The sequence below is a fragment of the Triticum aestivum genome, chromosome 6D, assembly GCF_018294505.1.
Source record: "Triticum aestivum cultivar Chinese Spring chromosome 6D, IWGSC CS RefSeq v2.1, whole genome shotgun sequence".
NCBI classification, from domain to species: domain Eukaryota; kingdom Viridiplantae; phylum Streptophyta; class Magnoliopsida; order Poales; family Poaceae; genus Triticum; species Triticum aestivum.
This window is the reverse complement of record NC_057811.1, coordinates 399,247,008-399,260,620: the sequence shown is the minus strand read 5'-3', so window position 1 is coordinate 399,260,620 and position 13,613 is coordinate 399,247,008. Positions and strand designations below refer to the sequence as shown.

The window sequence follows — 13,613 nt, the reverse complement described above, 5'->3', positions numbered from 1 at the left end:
GAAGAAATAAAAGGAAAAAAAGAAGAGAAGGAAAAAAGAAAAAGAAAAAAAGGAGGAAGAATGAAAAAACCAAAAAGATGTAAGTACTCCATGCGGGGTGGTTATTTCAACTTGATTCATGGAGGCACCAGTTCGCACATTTTTGCGTTGTAAAAAACAGAAGAAAAAAATGGTAGATGAGCCGGCCCAGCACGGAGGGGATGTGCGTCCGTTTGCAAATTGCATAGTAACGTCTGAGGCGCCAAATAGGAAAAGCCATGGGGGTGGGCGAGACTTTTCCTTAGGTCAACACCAACGGGATGACCCAAACGGACACAAAATGTGTCCTTTTTTGTCTATTTGGGTGGTCATGTGGTCAACAAAAGTCCGCTTGTGTTCGTCGGCTCCCCAGTGCGCCCAATACGTCGACTATCATTTTTTCAAAATAAAAAATATAAATTGCCGCCAAAAGTGCGTTCATTACATTAATTGAACTAAAAAACATAACTCAAGAAACCTAAATCTACTGCTCGTCGTCCTTGTCCTCATCCTCGATGCTGACGAGGTCGATGTAGACTAAGGTGATCATGGGTATGGCCACGCCGGTGCAGTGGCCACGACCGTTGATGAGTGGAGCGACAGTGGCAGGTCAGACCAGTGTGCTAGCTCGCCCAGCTCGGAGGCCTTGAGGGCCTGGTCGCCCTCCTCCTTCACCACGGGCGGCTCGTGCGATGGCGCTGGAGCACATGCTCGTCGTCGAACCACATATCCTAGTGGGAGGGGGGGGCGGAAGTCCTCGGCAAACGTCGAGTCGTGGAGGAGATCATCGGGCAGTAGATCGTGATGGCGTGGATCTCCACCGTGCGACTGGAGGCCAGAACGACCGGCACTAAAACCATTTCGGGCTCAAATGCCAGCCGTTGGGCAGTTGCACATCTGGCCAGGGCACCGGGATGACTGCCTCCCAGTACCTCTGACGCGTCACGACTGGAACATACATGCGTACATATGGTCGCGCACGGGGAGTGCAGCCCCCGTTGACGTCACGGTGAAAGGTGCCGTGCGGCATCGCCCTGAGGAGGAGTCGGCCTCCTCGCAGTGCTGGCCGGGGTTCACTTCCACAACATTGCGCCGGCGGTGGACGGTGGACTAGGGTTTTGCCTGTTGGCGACGGGGACCAGAGTGGTACGGATGGGTCCCCCCACCCCCGCACACTCGTGGCATTTAGAAGGAGCCGGATGTCGCCTTGGGTGGCTGACGTGTGGGCCCAAGCGGACGACCGGCATGTCCGTCTCCTGTCCGTGTGACACAAAACCATGGTTTCTGTTTGGGTTGTTCATGTGAACCCAAACGAACGCAACAATCTGTCTGTAGGCACGCTGGAGTTTGGGTGATATCTGTGTTTCTAAAGCAGATATATGCCTGTGTTGTCTACAAAATTACATGTGTTTTCTGAATTCCAAGAGAAAACCATCAAAGATGAGAACAAAAGCACTCTATTTATCTGTGCTGTTATATAGCGCGTTCCTTCCTCGCGCCGTACAAAAGTACAGGGTGTAGTTCAGATAACAAAAACAAAAATACTACGACACCTCAGAGTACTCCAAACAAGTAAACCTAGGTAAACAAAGCAGTTCAGCAAAGTTAATAGTAATGATACACTTGGAGATGAATCATATTTCAGTCGTCGGCACAGTAGATTGCTCTTTCCCTCTGCTCTTCCCCGGAGATAATAACCTATCCAGGAGTCGCTTCCACCACTGCACCAAAAGAGTGATTCTAAGATTTTCCATTTTCACTTCTAAAACAATGTCTTTTGTTAGCAACATCGGCTTCTTCATCCCCATCACCATCATCGTCATCATCATCAACCTCCTCTTCTAAACACTTGTCAAGATCTCCGTTTGCAGCCCCCTCAGGTGAATCATCATCATTTGCTGCTCCAGCTTCTCCTCGTTTCCTCGGTGGGATCACATGAAAGAATGCCGTCTTCCAGTCCTTTGTTTCCACAAACTTTTGCATTATCTCAAACACTTGGTTGACTGTAAGAACCTACATGATCAACATGCACAGAGAGTCAATAATCTTAGATTCTTAGTACAGCTCTCCAAGGTCCATCAAAACCAAGACTAATACATTCTCGAACACTTGGTTGACTGTAAGAACCTACATGATCAACAATTGACAACTTGCTGTAGTGGTTTAAAATAAGCAGCAGCATAATTATAAAGGTTCTCCAGTTTCTGCATTAAAATGTGAAAACAGTACTCTCTAGAAAATCAGGAAAAACATGTGTGGTATATTTCCCCTTCGTAAAATGCTCTTCAGGTTCTTTTAACATGTTAGAAATGGTGATATGATTCCGAAGCTGTCCATATTATTTGAAAGAAGACATCATGACAACATCTAGGCATCTTAGCCACAGAGGCATACCCGAGGTATATTTCGAAATACAAACACAATAACAAATTTAATGCCACAGAGGCAACCATTGTTTTTAAGGTGTCCTGCCCTAGACGCTTAGGTGATAAGGCGCCCTAGCAGCGCCTTACAAATATGCCCGCCTTAGGCGCTAGAGAGGGTGGTGCTCGCCCTAGGCCGCCTTACCGCCTTATAAACAATTGAGGCAACAAAGTATATATATAATATTAACTGCACAAGCTAACATTTTCTAATGAAAAAATTGAGGAACATGCATATATGCGCACCTGAGAACTTGACATCTTTAAATAATTTCCAATGGGGAGCTTGGCAGACTGAATGCCCTGATCAACTGCCTTCTTCTGTGTTATGCCTTTCCATCTGTTACGATCCACTAGACCACCAATGATGTATATTTTCGACATGTCGAGATCATCAAGGACAGTCTCAGCATCCGCTGTCAGATACACAAGATTTTCTTTACAGTCTGCAAATGCTTCAAGATAAGACTTGGCTTCTTTTTCTATGATCCACTTATCAAAGCCAGGTATCCTCTGAACCTGGGTCCCCATTTCTCCGCTGCAACCTGTCAACCAGAGATGAGCCGGGGTTGCTGATCTCCCGTTCACTGCATAGCAGTACATAATCTGTAACTTGCATTAGTTCACGGTTCGGATGTTTACTCAGACTAAACATTCATGAAGGTGGTAAGGATCTTGGTAGACATAGGAATTTATATATACCTAAGCACACAGTATCGGAAATGACACTCTCATTTTTATTTGCTTGGCAGATGCTGATACTAGTGCATTTTACATTGCTCTAGATGTTTCAGATAGACAAGAAAGAATTGGGTATATCACATCCATGATCAACATTTGATAGATAGCAACACTACACAAATTGATAAGTTCTTAGAGGGAGAATAGCGATATGTTCAAGATGCAAACCGAGAAATAGGCCATGTCGCAAATGATCTTTCATATGCATTCACAATTAAGCCAATTATTAAGATCGCATCTCCTTCAGGTAGATGTAATCATCCCACTAATCAAAATAATAAAGAAAGGGACTAAAGCTTTCACTACAACAACGAAGGAGCTTATCTGAAAATTGAACAAATACAACATTAGAGTCTAATGTTAATCTAACTAGCACTTCCAGTTCACCAATTACAGCAACAAGGCCAGATACTCTCCCCGTGCATACGAACTAGTTTAAATCATAAAGAATCGCATAATCCCCTTTCAATTGCATTACTATGAGTCTCTGATCATCAATGTTAGTACTACTTACGGTGAGCATAAAACATAGCGAGGAAGGCAACAAGAAGGACAAGGGGAATTCACCTGCTGCGTGAGGCTGTGAATCTCGTTGGGCCGCATGAGGTCCGCGAACTCGAGGTCGAGCACCACCTTCTGCCCACCCTCGGCGGCGCGCCGGAGCCTCTCGGCGCGCGCGCCCCGCTCCTCCACGCGCTTTCCCACCCGCTCGAGTCGCGTCTCCCTGCGCGCGGCCAGCATCGCCTCGCGCGCCTCCTGCGAGGGTGCCGCGGCCAGAGACTCCTCCCACTCGCGCCTCCGCCGCTCTATGTCGGCGCGCCGGCGCTCCTTCTCCCCCGCCTTCCGCTCGGCCTTCCGCGCCGCCTGCCGCTCCTGCTTCAGCAGCTTCTTCTTCGCGCTCTTAGACAACTGCGAAGGGTTCCCGTCCCCCACGACCGCGGCCTGCTCGCTCTCCGTGCCGTCAGCCATCTCAACGCGCCGCCGCCGAGGGAGCAGTCCTGGGTTCGGAGAGGGGTTTGGGTTTCTCCGTGGAATCTGGTGGAGGGTAGGCACAAATGAGTACTTACCGTAAACAGACGCTCGTTGACGTACTTTCAGTAAATACGTCTTCTAACGAGGCTAACGTATTCAACCCGCGACTCGTCGCAGAAGCTAACGCCTCCTATCGCCATGCAGCGGAGACCGGACAGCCCAACGGCTCCTCCCGTTGTGCAGCAACGACCCCCGCTCTCTCCTCCTGCACGTTAGGCAACTGACCTCCGTTTCGCCGGCGCCACTCGCTGCCGGATCCTCGGTATAAAAGGCCACTGCCACCATCGGTAGATCTCACACCAACACCACTACACTACACACTAGTGCCCTTACTGATCCTTCTCCGGTGCACGCCAATGGCCAGCGTCGTCGTCCTCGCTGCTGCTGCTTGCTGCTGCATTCTCCTAGCGGCCTCGGTATCGCCGGCTTCGTCAGAGCCCGCGGTGTACAGCGTCGGCGACGGGAGGGGGTGGACGGTGCCGGCCGGCAACGGCACCGAGACGTACAACCACTGGGCCAAGAAGAACCGCTTCCAAGTCGGCGACGTCCTGGGTAAGCAGTTACCGCCGCATCCAGATCGAACCCCATAACGCTCTTCTTGATCATTGCAAAGCATTCATTCCTGGTTGATTAGTTTGGTGCGCGTCTCACTTTGACTTCTTGATTCATGGCGGCCGGCCGGCGTGCAGATTTCAAGTACGCGGCCAAGGACTCGGTGCTGCTGGTGAACCACGACGACTACAAGATGTGCAGCACGGTGACCCCCCTGACCCGGTTCGCGGACGGCGACACCAAGTTCAAGTTCGACCGGACGGGCTTCTTCTTCTTCGTCAGCGGCGTGCCGGGACACTGCGAGGCGGGCCAGCGGATGATCGCCAGCGTCATCGGGCACTCCACGCTGGCCGCCGCTCCGGCCAAACCGCCCTCCGTCGGCGTCGTCGGCGGCCACGCGCCCGGCCCCAGCCCCAGCCCCAGCCGGGCAGTCTCGGCCCCGGAGTCCCCGTCGTACGGGTCCAGTTCTGGCGGATCCACCTCGACGACCGGTTTCGGACCCAGCCCGTCGACCGAGCCCAGTGGCGCGTCCAGGCGGGCGCTCTCCACTGTCGTTGGGCTTGTCGCCGGTGTCGTCGCCATGATCGCGTTGGCGTGATCTTACTTGGAACTTGGAAGAGGTTATTAATGTGGGCTATCGATCGTTAGGTCTGTTTCATCGATGTAGGGTTTAATGTTAGTCTTGAGATCTATAGGTAATGGTAGAGAGGAACATCCGTTATGGAGTCTTAGGTGAATTACTCAGGCGAGACCTTGGTGTCATGTAATCCATTCGATCCAGTCAAATAAAATGGATAAATTTCGCCTTGTGTTGTCGATGTTCGTTTACCATCGCCGTTTTCCTGTCGATCAGCAGCAATCGGTAGGAGGTCTTCTCACGGTGCATTTTGCCAATCGGTAGGAGGTCTGTTGAGCTAGTTGCCCACAAATTCGGTGTGGTCTACTGCTTCCAAGAAGTCAGAGTATTCCAGCATTTCCACTATTCTCGTGATGACTTGTAGGGGTGGTAGTTGCTCTTAGAATGTTTTGTGTTAGTTATTTTGTTCCATGTGTAGACTTACCGACACGAATTCAGAAGCTATGGCAGAGGCCCTGTGCCTCCCGAAACGACATAACTACGAACCAACATACCAACGTAGGGCCAACATACCAGTTACCAAACTACTCCCTCTGTAAATTTTTGAATTTATGTGAACTTTTGGCCGAATGACTCACTGTCTTCTTCCTCCGGCACGAAGGGAGATAGACTACTCACCTTTTTTAGGAGCCCATTCGAAAAAAACATAAAAAATAAGCGTGTTTGACTTGGAGTAATTTAAGAATGGGTGGTCGACCGAGAAGTTGATCTCGGATGCGAGTGAGGATGAAAGTGCGCAACAAAAACTATTGTTGGTGTAGATCTCAGAAGCAATGGGCAGTAACCAGTGGGTTTGGTCGGGGTGTTACACCCCTCCCTTATACCCCTGCCTTTCCCCCGACGGTGACTTTGCAGCATTCCTCCAAATATATTCTCAGCTATTTGGTCTTTTTAAGCACATTCATCACCTAAATTTATATAGTATTTCTTTACATGATTCCGTAAAAATCCCTTGCTCTGTTACTATAAACTTTAGTTGACACAAAGCCATGTCTTGTGCAGTGCCATCTCTCTCGCACTTCGTGGAATGAAACTAGAAGGACCTTTTGGATCTCGCTCCGCTACTCGCATACGAGTCCTCCTATTCAGTGCTCAATGCGCGGAATAGAGGAGGTAACATGTGCCTTGCGAGTCTGTGGGATGTCATGTCTCCCCGTCACCTTCTTCCTCTTTATTGCCACCGGCGTTCTCCCTTTTCATCGACATATCCGCGCGTCAACGACCCGCTGGTCGGCATCAGCTAAACCGCTCGCTCCCACCACCCATTGCCAGTGTCAATGCTGCACCACCTCGGTGTCTCTCCCTACCCTTGCCGCCCTGGTCTTCCCCTTCAAGTTTCGTCCTTGCCTTCACTTGTGTCGGGCGTTGTCAGCGGTTCGGGTTCAGTGTTTCGCCCTCCGTCCACCATCAACTACGCCTCACAACAATCGCTCCACTGTCGCGTCGTCACCGACTCAGGCTCAGTGCTTCCTCATCCGTCCGCCACCTCCTACGCCTCGCCGCCGTTACTCCATCTTCTTGGCCCGAGCCTAGGAAAAGGCACGGTGTGCACGAAAGGTGCGTGTTTGCTCGCTATTCCACGCACTACTCCGAGGATGCCAAAAAAAAGGCATGTGATCCATCGACTCCACCACCTAGCTTCAAACAGGACGCAGCTACCAGGTGGGTCCGGCGGAAGCAGTGACGGAGACAGGGAGTGCCAGCAAGCCCCCTCAAGGACTGCTCCTAATTTTACTTATGAGCAGGGGGAAAATAGTCACTATTTGTTGCTAAAAATCTTTTTCCTATAGTTTGGCCCTCCCAGCCTCTTTTGACAGCACTTGGCCCCTCTAATCCAGTTTTTCTGGCTCCCTAGGCCGTTTTGCTGCCTCCGAAACCAGAGCCGCCGTGTTAAAAAAAGTTAGTAGGAGTAAACTAAATCCGCTGGGAAATGTGCTTAATTTTAGGCAGGCAACGTCCCACGCAGAGCATGCATGAGATTAGCGGGTATAAGTGGGCGGGTGCCATTGCGATCTTCTCCTCCTGCTATATTTGACCGCCTTCCCTCTCATCCCGGGGGAAATTTTGCCCCGAAGCGCTTCATATCCATTTAAGGGGGCAAAATTTTCTCTCGCGTCTACCGCTGAAGGGCACCGCGCCACCCCGTCAAGACATAAAACATGTCGGTGAGTTGATCAAGATCCTGTGTGAATTTACGCCTATGGATTCATCGATCTCTGGTTCATCTTGTTTGCACTGCCTTGATTGATCATATATGGATCTTCTTTTAATGTCGTCGCAAACAAATAACGTGATGATGCATTGAAACAAGAAAATGGTTCAGACGGAGGCTGGCCGCACAATCCCCAAGTTCGGCGCCTGGGACGTGAACAACCCGGCCTCCGCCGACGGGTTCACGGTCATCTTCAGCAAGGCCAGGGATGACAAGAAGGCCCCCGTCAACGTGCACAAGGCCAGCAAGTCCGCCGACGGCAAGGACGCCAGGCCCGACTCGAAGATGAACCAATCCTACAGCAACTCCAGGCCCAACACCTCGGTACTCTTTTCTTCTTCTTCTTCTTCTTCTTCTTCCTCCTCCTCTCTCTCAAGAGATCCATTCATTCCCATCTGATATTGCAGAAGAAATGGTTCTGCTGCGTGTCGCCGAGCCCCACGCAGCCTTGAGCTAGGACGAGGATGATGATGATGAGGAGGAGGGGATCGGGCGGAGTGTCGCGCGAATGCGAATGCGATGGGACGGAGGAGAGGGGAGTGTCAATGCCGCTGCTTCGTTTATAAACAAACGTACTACTATCGTACATACACAAACACTTGCCACTTCGGGGATGAGATGAGACGATGTTGATGTAATTATGTGATGGTCGTGCGTGGCCCTGTCGCCAGGCGTGATGTATGGCTTCGCATAAGAGAAAGAAACTTGCTCATACCATGCGGATACATCTGCTTTCCTTTCAGATGTTCTCAGCCTCAGGTGCGTGCGTAAACCGGCTCACCTCATGTTCAGGCTGCTTGCACGACCCCATCCTGCCTGCCACCGGCAGCTTCAATCCGAGATGCCCCGTTCGATGTGGAATCTGCCCTGCACAACCACCAGATGATAGGGCTAAAAGTATATGCAAAAATGATGATGCATCACTAGCTGTTAATCGTATGGGTGTAGAGAATACCACATCGTTGTCGCAGCTGTCCAATAACATGCAAGTTCAGAGCCATGTAAATAGATTGTTTCAAAATGTTTACTCATAGCAAGGCTCAAACCCAACATTCCACATTCATGTCTGTCTATCGTCATCACGCCCGAATTCATTTCTAGATAGCCTGTAGGCAGAGCGACGACACAAAGCAAAGGGAAACGAGGGTGACGAAATAAGGCAGGCCTCCGCTGTCCCTGCGGATGAAGAGGGCCTCGTAGACCGGGGCATTGATCACCACTATGGCCACGCAGAGGACAGCCTGCAGAAACAGTGGCCCCAGCCCTTCCGCGCCTCCGCGCAACAGAACTCTGCCCAGCCCGAGCACCAAGCACACCAGGTTGAACAGCGCGATCGTGGTGATGATCACAAACATACCCGAGATGGGCCCGAACTCCATCTTCCCCTTCTTGTACCTCTCCAGAGCCTGCGACTCATCCACCTTCACCGTCAGCTCGAATCCGGACTCGGAGACGCCCAGCATTCCACCAATCGTGTCGATGGCCGCCAGGAGGTAGGAGGTGGTCCTTCTCATGAGCCACATCCTTTGTGCATTCCACCACTCCACTGCAGTGTCACCACATTGCAGCGATTCCATTAGGCTCCAGGAGTATGAAGCTACCACGACGTATATGAATGGAATGCACCAAGGGCTGGTTATCTGAATGAGTTGCACATGCAAGCATCGTGTCAGAACTCAACTGCGGTGTGTAAAAATGAGCTTGGCAACATACTGTAGAATGTTAATCATTACCTCAGGGAAAACAGAGACGCCACTGAGGAAGCAAAGTGAAGGAATGATGACATAGTAAAAGGTGGGGAAGCTGTTCAGGGCCCAGAAGCCACAGACCGAGTAACCCATTTGAAGACCCAGCTTGATCTTACCATGGCCTAATAAAAAGGGACTGTAATTGGAGAGGGACATTTGGAGGAACCCTTCTGACCATCTCTTGTGCTGAACCAGGATCTGGCCTAGTGAGGTAGGGGCCTTGCCTAAGAAGCCCTTTCTGGCCGGGTTGTAGTACACCGATCTCCACCCATGGCATTGGATTTGCAATCCTGTAATGACATCCTCCAGTGGGCACCCATATCTAACTCCTTTCTGCAATTCAGAAACACAAACTCATCAAAAATGATCTGCATAACAGACTTAACAGTACACACATAGAAGGAAGAACATCCTGCGGGCATCACTGAAGGATTTTCTGTATGTTCATATTCAGGTTTGTAGAAAGAGATAAAGAGACCTCAATGCCCCATGGGGTGTTATGCTCATACGTGCATGTCACAAGTGACTTGGACGTTTCTTCCAGCTCATCTGCATTTTCTGCTATCCCCACTCCTCTAGCCCAATCTTCCTTGTAATCTTTACTATATATTTGTCCAGAGAGGGTCTCCCTGCGATGGAAGCATCCAGTGCCATAGTAACACATTCCACCCCATCCATCCAAGCAAGGGTTATCCAACTGAACATCAAGTCAATGAAACAACAAACCAGATTAGTCTTAATTACAGCTTCGGACATAGGTGTGTCCTTCGTCGAAATTTTAGGAGGTGCTATATTATCTTTCGATTGACCTCATTGACAACGTTGATGGGATTGCCATAGCTGTCATTGTGCACCACATTGTCAAAGTTCTGAGGGTACTGCACAAAACCGATATCTTGACCTTGCTCTTCATCTAGGAAGAAACACAATGCATCTCTAATGGACTCAGAGTTGTTGGAGTACATATCACAATCGACATTAAGAATGACTGGGCTGTTGCTTATCACCGAAGATACCCTTATCTGCACAATTGACCTTATTAAGGTATATAAACACAATGAAGGTTGATTCTAAATGGTAATTCTAGAAAATCATTGACTATACCAAGAGAGGACACCTACCAAAGCATTTAATGATCCAGCTTTGAAGTGATGTTGCTCCTGAGGTCTCTTCTCGCGTGCCATATACACAAGTTTTGGCAATGCATTTCCATCTACATCAACTGCCTTCCGTTTGTTTCTATCAATTAGAATCTAGCAATGGAGAACCATTTGATTAGATGGGATCACCAAAATTATGCAGAGAAAGATAAATTGTACTATTCTATTACAGTTTTCTGTGAAGGTAGATTCTTCACTGGATGAATATCAACCATGTCTGGCTCGTCTTACATCAGGTTGAATTACATTCAGCCAAACAAGCACCTATGCTTTTATTTTAACTACCTGAATTCACTATCAATTGCATGGTTGGATATTAAAAAAACTAAACAACAATTGTATTTTTTACACCAACATGATGCTTAAACTTTTATAATTGTAATAACCGCTCTATTGTACACTGACTAATTTGCACCGCTACACTGCAGAGCCACTAAAATAAGCGGTGTATATCTTTTTCTTTTTCCTCCGACTAATGTGGGGTTTCTAGTTTCTCAGAGCGAACATGGAAGCTCCTTTTAGAATAGTTTTAATAGTGAGACAGATTGCTAGAATTATTCGCCGTAGGTACTACTTGATAAACATAAAAACATATTTATTTTTCCACAATACTTCAATTCACCAACACTCTTATATGTTAGCTTTTATAACCAATTCACCAGCTTTCTATTAGCTACACGAGTTGGTTTTCACACTTCTCATAGTTATCATATGATTTTAAATTTCAAAATCAATTACCATGCACTCCATCTAGTAGTCAGACTCTGACCAAACTACCATTTTTTACCTGGACTACTGAAGGGTGATCTCCAGAAGTTATCGTCTCATTCCATTCAGAGAAGCCTCTATGGTTGCATTCTGGAACCTCGGGAATCTTGCCTGAATGTACTACTGAGTTCATGCGATCTGTCAGATCCTTGTACAACTCCTGCAATTCAGAAATGAGGGTAAAGCTAATAAGAAAATAATGTGTTGGCTTCACAGCCTAACACGGCACAAATGGAAAGCCAACAGGCCCTTACACCACTAATATTGTATCAGACTGCCACAACATTATTTCTTTTGAGATAAGCTGCATCCCATCAGGATAGATGAAGAACAAGTTTGCGCTCTACCTTCATGCGAAGAAATTCTTGAGGGCTACAAGCATCATGAGGGGTAGCCCCTTTGGCAAAGTAGGCAGCTGGAGACCTAGGCTCCACCTTGTAATTTTTGCAAAATGGAATCCAGTGCTTTGCAAACTCAGATGCCTCATGAAGAGCGTAGAATGTTACAGCGGAACCAGCGTCATCAGACAAATAGATGTTTAGCTTCTCTGGCGGGTAGTCATAAGCCATAACAGACAGAACCGTGGAGATGACAAGCATGGGTGGTTCAAGAGCTGGGTCCGCTGTACACACAAATATGTCCACACCAGGGAGCTGGTCATCATCATACCTGTTTGTGGCCAGTACTTTAACATGTCATTCACCACAGACATAGGTAATACGGTCAAACTAATTTTGTTTATATGATGTTGCTATGCAGATATCACACTATCTGAACCATGTAACTAGCCATGGCCCATGGATGTGCAGTATTACAATATCCATGGAGGTCCTGGATGGGGTATTACGGTATCTGATTTTTGGCAGTAGCTGTGACTCCTAGCTGAAATATATCTATATAACAAATCGTATTCTAGTGCGTGATGTTTCAATTGTATACACAACTCTGAGTAGACATAACAGGCTTCAGCCCAGCTGACAAAGAACTTCGTAATTTGGTCTAATCGTGCAAAATATCTGGATTGCAATAGGAAATGGGCAATGTGCTATCGACACTGCAGCCATACACTACAATGCAAGGTTCCTTCTCGATGTCACATTATTCATCAACAACACGCCTTCACGGATCACAGATGCAGGTTGCTGGACTTGGTGTGATTCAGAATCTGAACGGAAGTCGCCTCTAAAGGCAAGCCCCCTGAACTCACATGGTCTGCCGGAGTTCTACTTGTCTAGCTAACCATTTCATCAAACAGTCTCTGCTCTACGAGAAACAGAAAAGGTGCAGCGCAGATCAGGCACTCACCTCTCCGAGAGGCGGTCCTTGAAGGTGGCGCGGCGGACCGGGTTCCAGCGCACGGAGAGGGTGAGGACCCAGTAGAGGCCGAACCAGAGCTCGGCCACGAGCAGCCCCAGCCCCGCCCGCCACCCCAGGCTGCTGCTGCCCCTCGCCGGGATGTGGGTGGCTCTGTAGAACCATATGAGGAGGATCCCCGCGAAGATGGTGCCCGCGTACAGCCGGTACGCCAGCACCCGCTTCGGCTTCTCCGTCGCGAACAGCGGCGGGCGGCCGCCGCCGCCGCCGGAGACGCTGCTCCCGGCCATCCTCCCTGCCTGCTAGTGCGAGCGAGCGAGAACGCAGGTGTGGTGTGGAGCGTGACGGGTAGGCCTGGGTCCCTGGGTCAGAGGTGCAGAGGCCGGGTATGTAGCGGATAGTCAACGATCCTCCCCGTTGGAGCCGCCTCTGTGTTGGAGAGCTTTGACCTCTTGTCAGTCGTCTACTAGTAGACACTGTAGCTTAGACTACCCACTAGGAGTAAGAACAACTTCAATAGGGCCTTTAATAGGGCGACCCAAAGCGGACGGCGATTTGGTCCATTTTTTGTCTGTTTAGGTCGGCCGCCCACCCGGCATCCGTCCTTTTTTAGATTTGGGTCGGCAGTGCGCCCAATGCGCTGATCCATATGTGCCGGCTGGCCGCCCAATATTACATTGATTTGCATTCAAACATATTGTCAAATAACATAGTTTACCGAATAAAATAGTATAGTTTTACAAGCCGGATACAAATAAAAATGTTTCACATAGTTTTGCAAACGAATAAAAAAATACATCTATTGGTTGTCAACATGAGCCCACATATACTCAACCAAATCATTTTGCAGCTGCACGTGAGTTTCTCAATCACGCATGTCTTCATGAAATTGGATGAACTGTTCAAACGTTGCCGCTCCTCCATTCTTAGGCACAACATTCTCACCCTGAAACTGAAGGACAACGCTAACGCCCACACGTGTGGTGGGAGCCAAACCCGCCCACATCC

General features: G+C 48.9%; 4 protein-coding genes across 5 annotated transcripts; 2 read left to right on the top strand and 2 right to left on the bottom strand.

Annotated features, from left to right (window-relative positions):
• Window positions 1-1,454: 1,454 nt before the first annotated feature.
• LOC123145352 (tRNA (guanine(9)-N1)-methyltransferase) lies at window positions 1,455-4,222 on the bottom strand. The gene is made up of 3 exons (XM_044564752.1): window positions 3,750-4,222; window positions 2,688-3,047; window positions 1,455-2,031 (listed from the first exon to the last, which is right to left on the bottom strand). Exons 1-3 carry the CDS (start codon window positions 4,149-4,151, stop codon window positions 1,759-1,761), a joined length of 1,035 nt encoding a protein of 344 aa, XP_044420687.1. The 5' UTR covers window positions 4,152-4,222; the 3' UTR covers window positions 1,455-1,758.
• A 274-nt stretch (window positions 4,223-4,496) lies between these two features.
• LOC123145353 (early nodulin-like protein 1) lies at window positions 4,497-5,575 on the top strand. Its single transcript, XM_044564753.1, has 2 exons — window positions 4,497-4,766; window positions 4,904-5,575. Exons 1-2 carry the CDS (start codon window positions 4,571-4,573, stop codon window positions 5,362-5,364), a joined length of 657 nt encoding a protein of 218 aa, XP_044420688.1. The 5' UTR covers window positions 4,497-4,570; the 3' UTR covers window positions 5,365-5,575.
• Window positions 5,576-7,432: 1,857 nt separating this feature from the next.
• Window positions 7,433-8,330, top strand: LOC123145351 (protein NOI4-like). Of its 2 annotated transcripts, none has more exons than XM_044564751.1 (3): window positions 7,433-7,568; window positions 7,727-7,939; window positions 8,023-8,330. In XM_044564751.1, exons 1-3 carry the CDS (start codon window positions 7,563-7,565, stop codon window positions 8,065-8,067), a joined length of 264 nt encoding a protein of 87 aa, XP_044420686.1. In that variant the 5' UTR covers window positions 7,433-7,562; the 3' UTR covers window positions 8,068-8,330. The 2 variants fall into 2 exon arrangements, with proteins under 2 accessions (XP_044420686.1, XP_044420685.1); XM_044564750.1 differs by having other exon boundaries at window positions 7,715-7,939.
• A 230-nt stretch (window positions 8,331-8,560) lies between these two features.
• LOC123145350 (cellulose synthase-like protein E2) lies at window positions 8,561-13,029 on the bottom strand. The gene is made up of 8 exons (XM_044564749.1): window positions 12,597-13,029; window positions 11,639-11,960; window positions 11,311-11,451; window positions 10,485-10,616; window positions 10,173-10,385; window positions 9,842-10,060; window positions 9,349-9,696; window positions 8,561-9,255 (listed from the first exon to the last, which is right to left on the bottom strand). The coding sequence occupies exons 1-8, from the start codon at window positions 12,893-12,895 to the stop codon at window positions 8,713-8,715; spliced, it is 2,217 nt and encodes a 738-aa protein (XP_044420684.1). The 5' UTR covers window positions 12,896-13,029; the 3' UTR covers window positions 8,561-8,712.
• Between the last annotated feature and the right edge of the window lie 584 nt (window positions 13,030-13,613).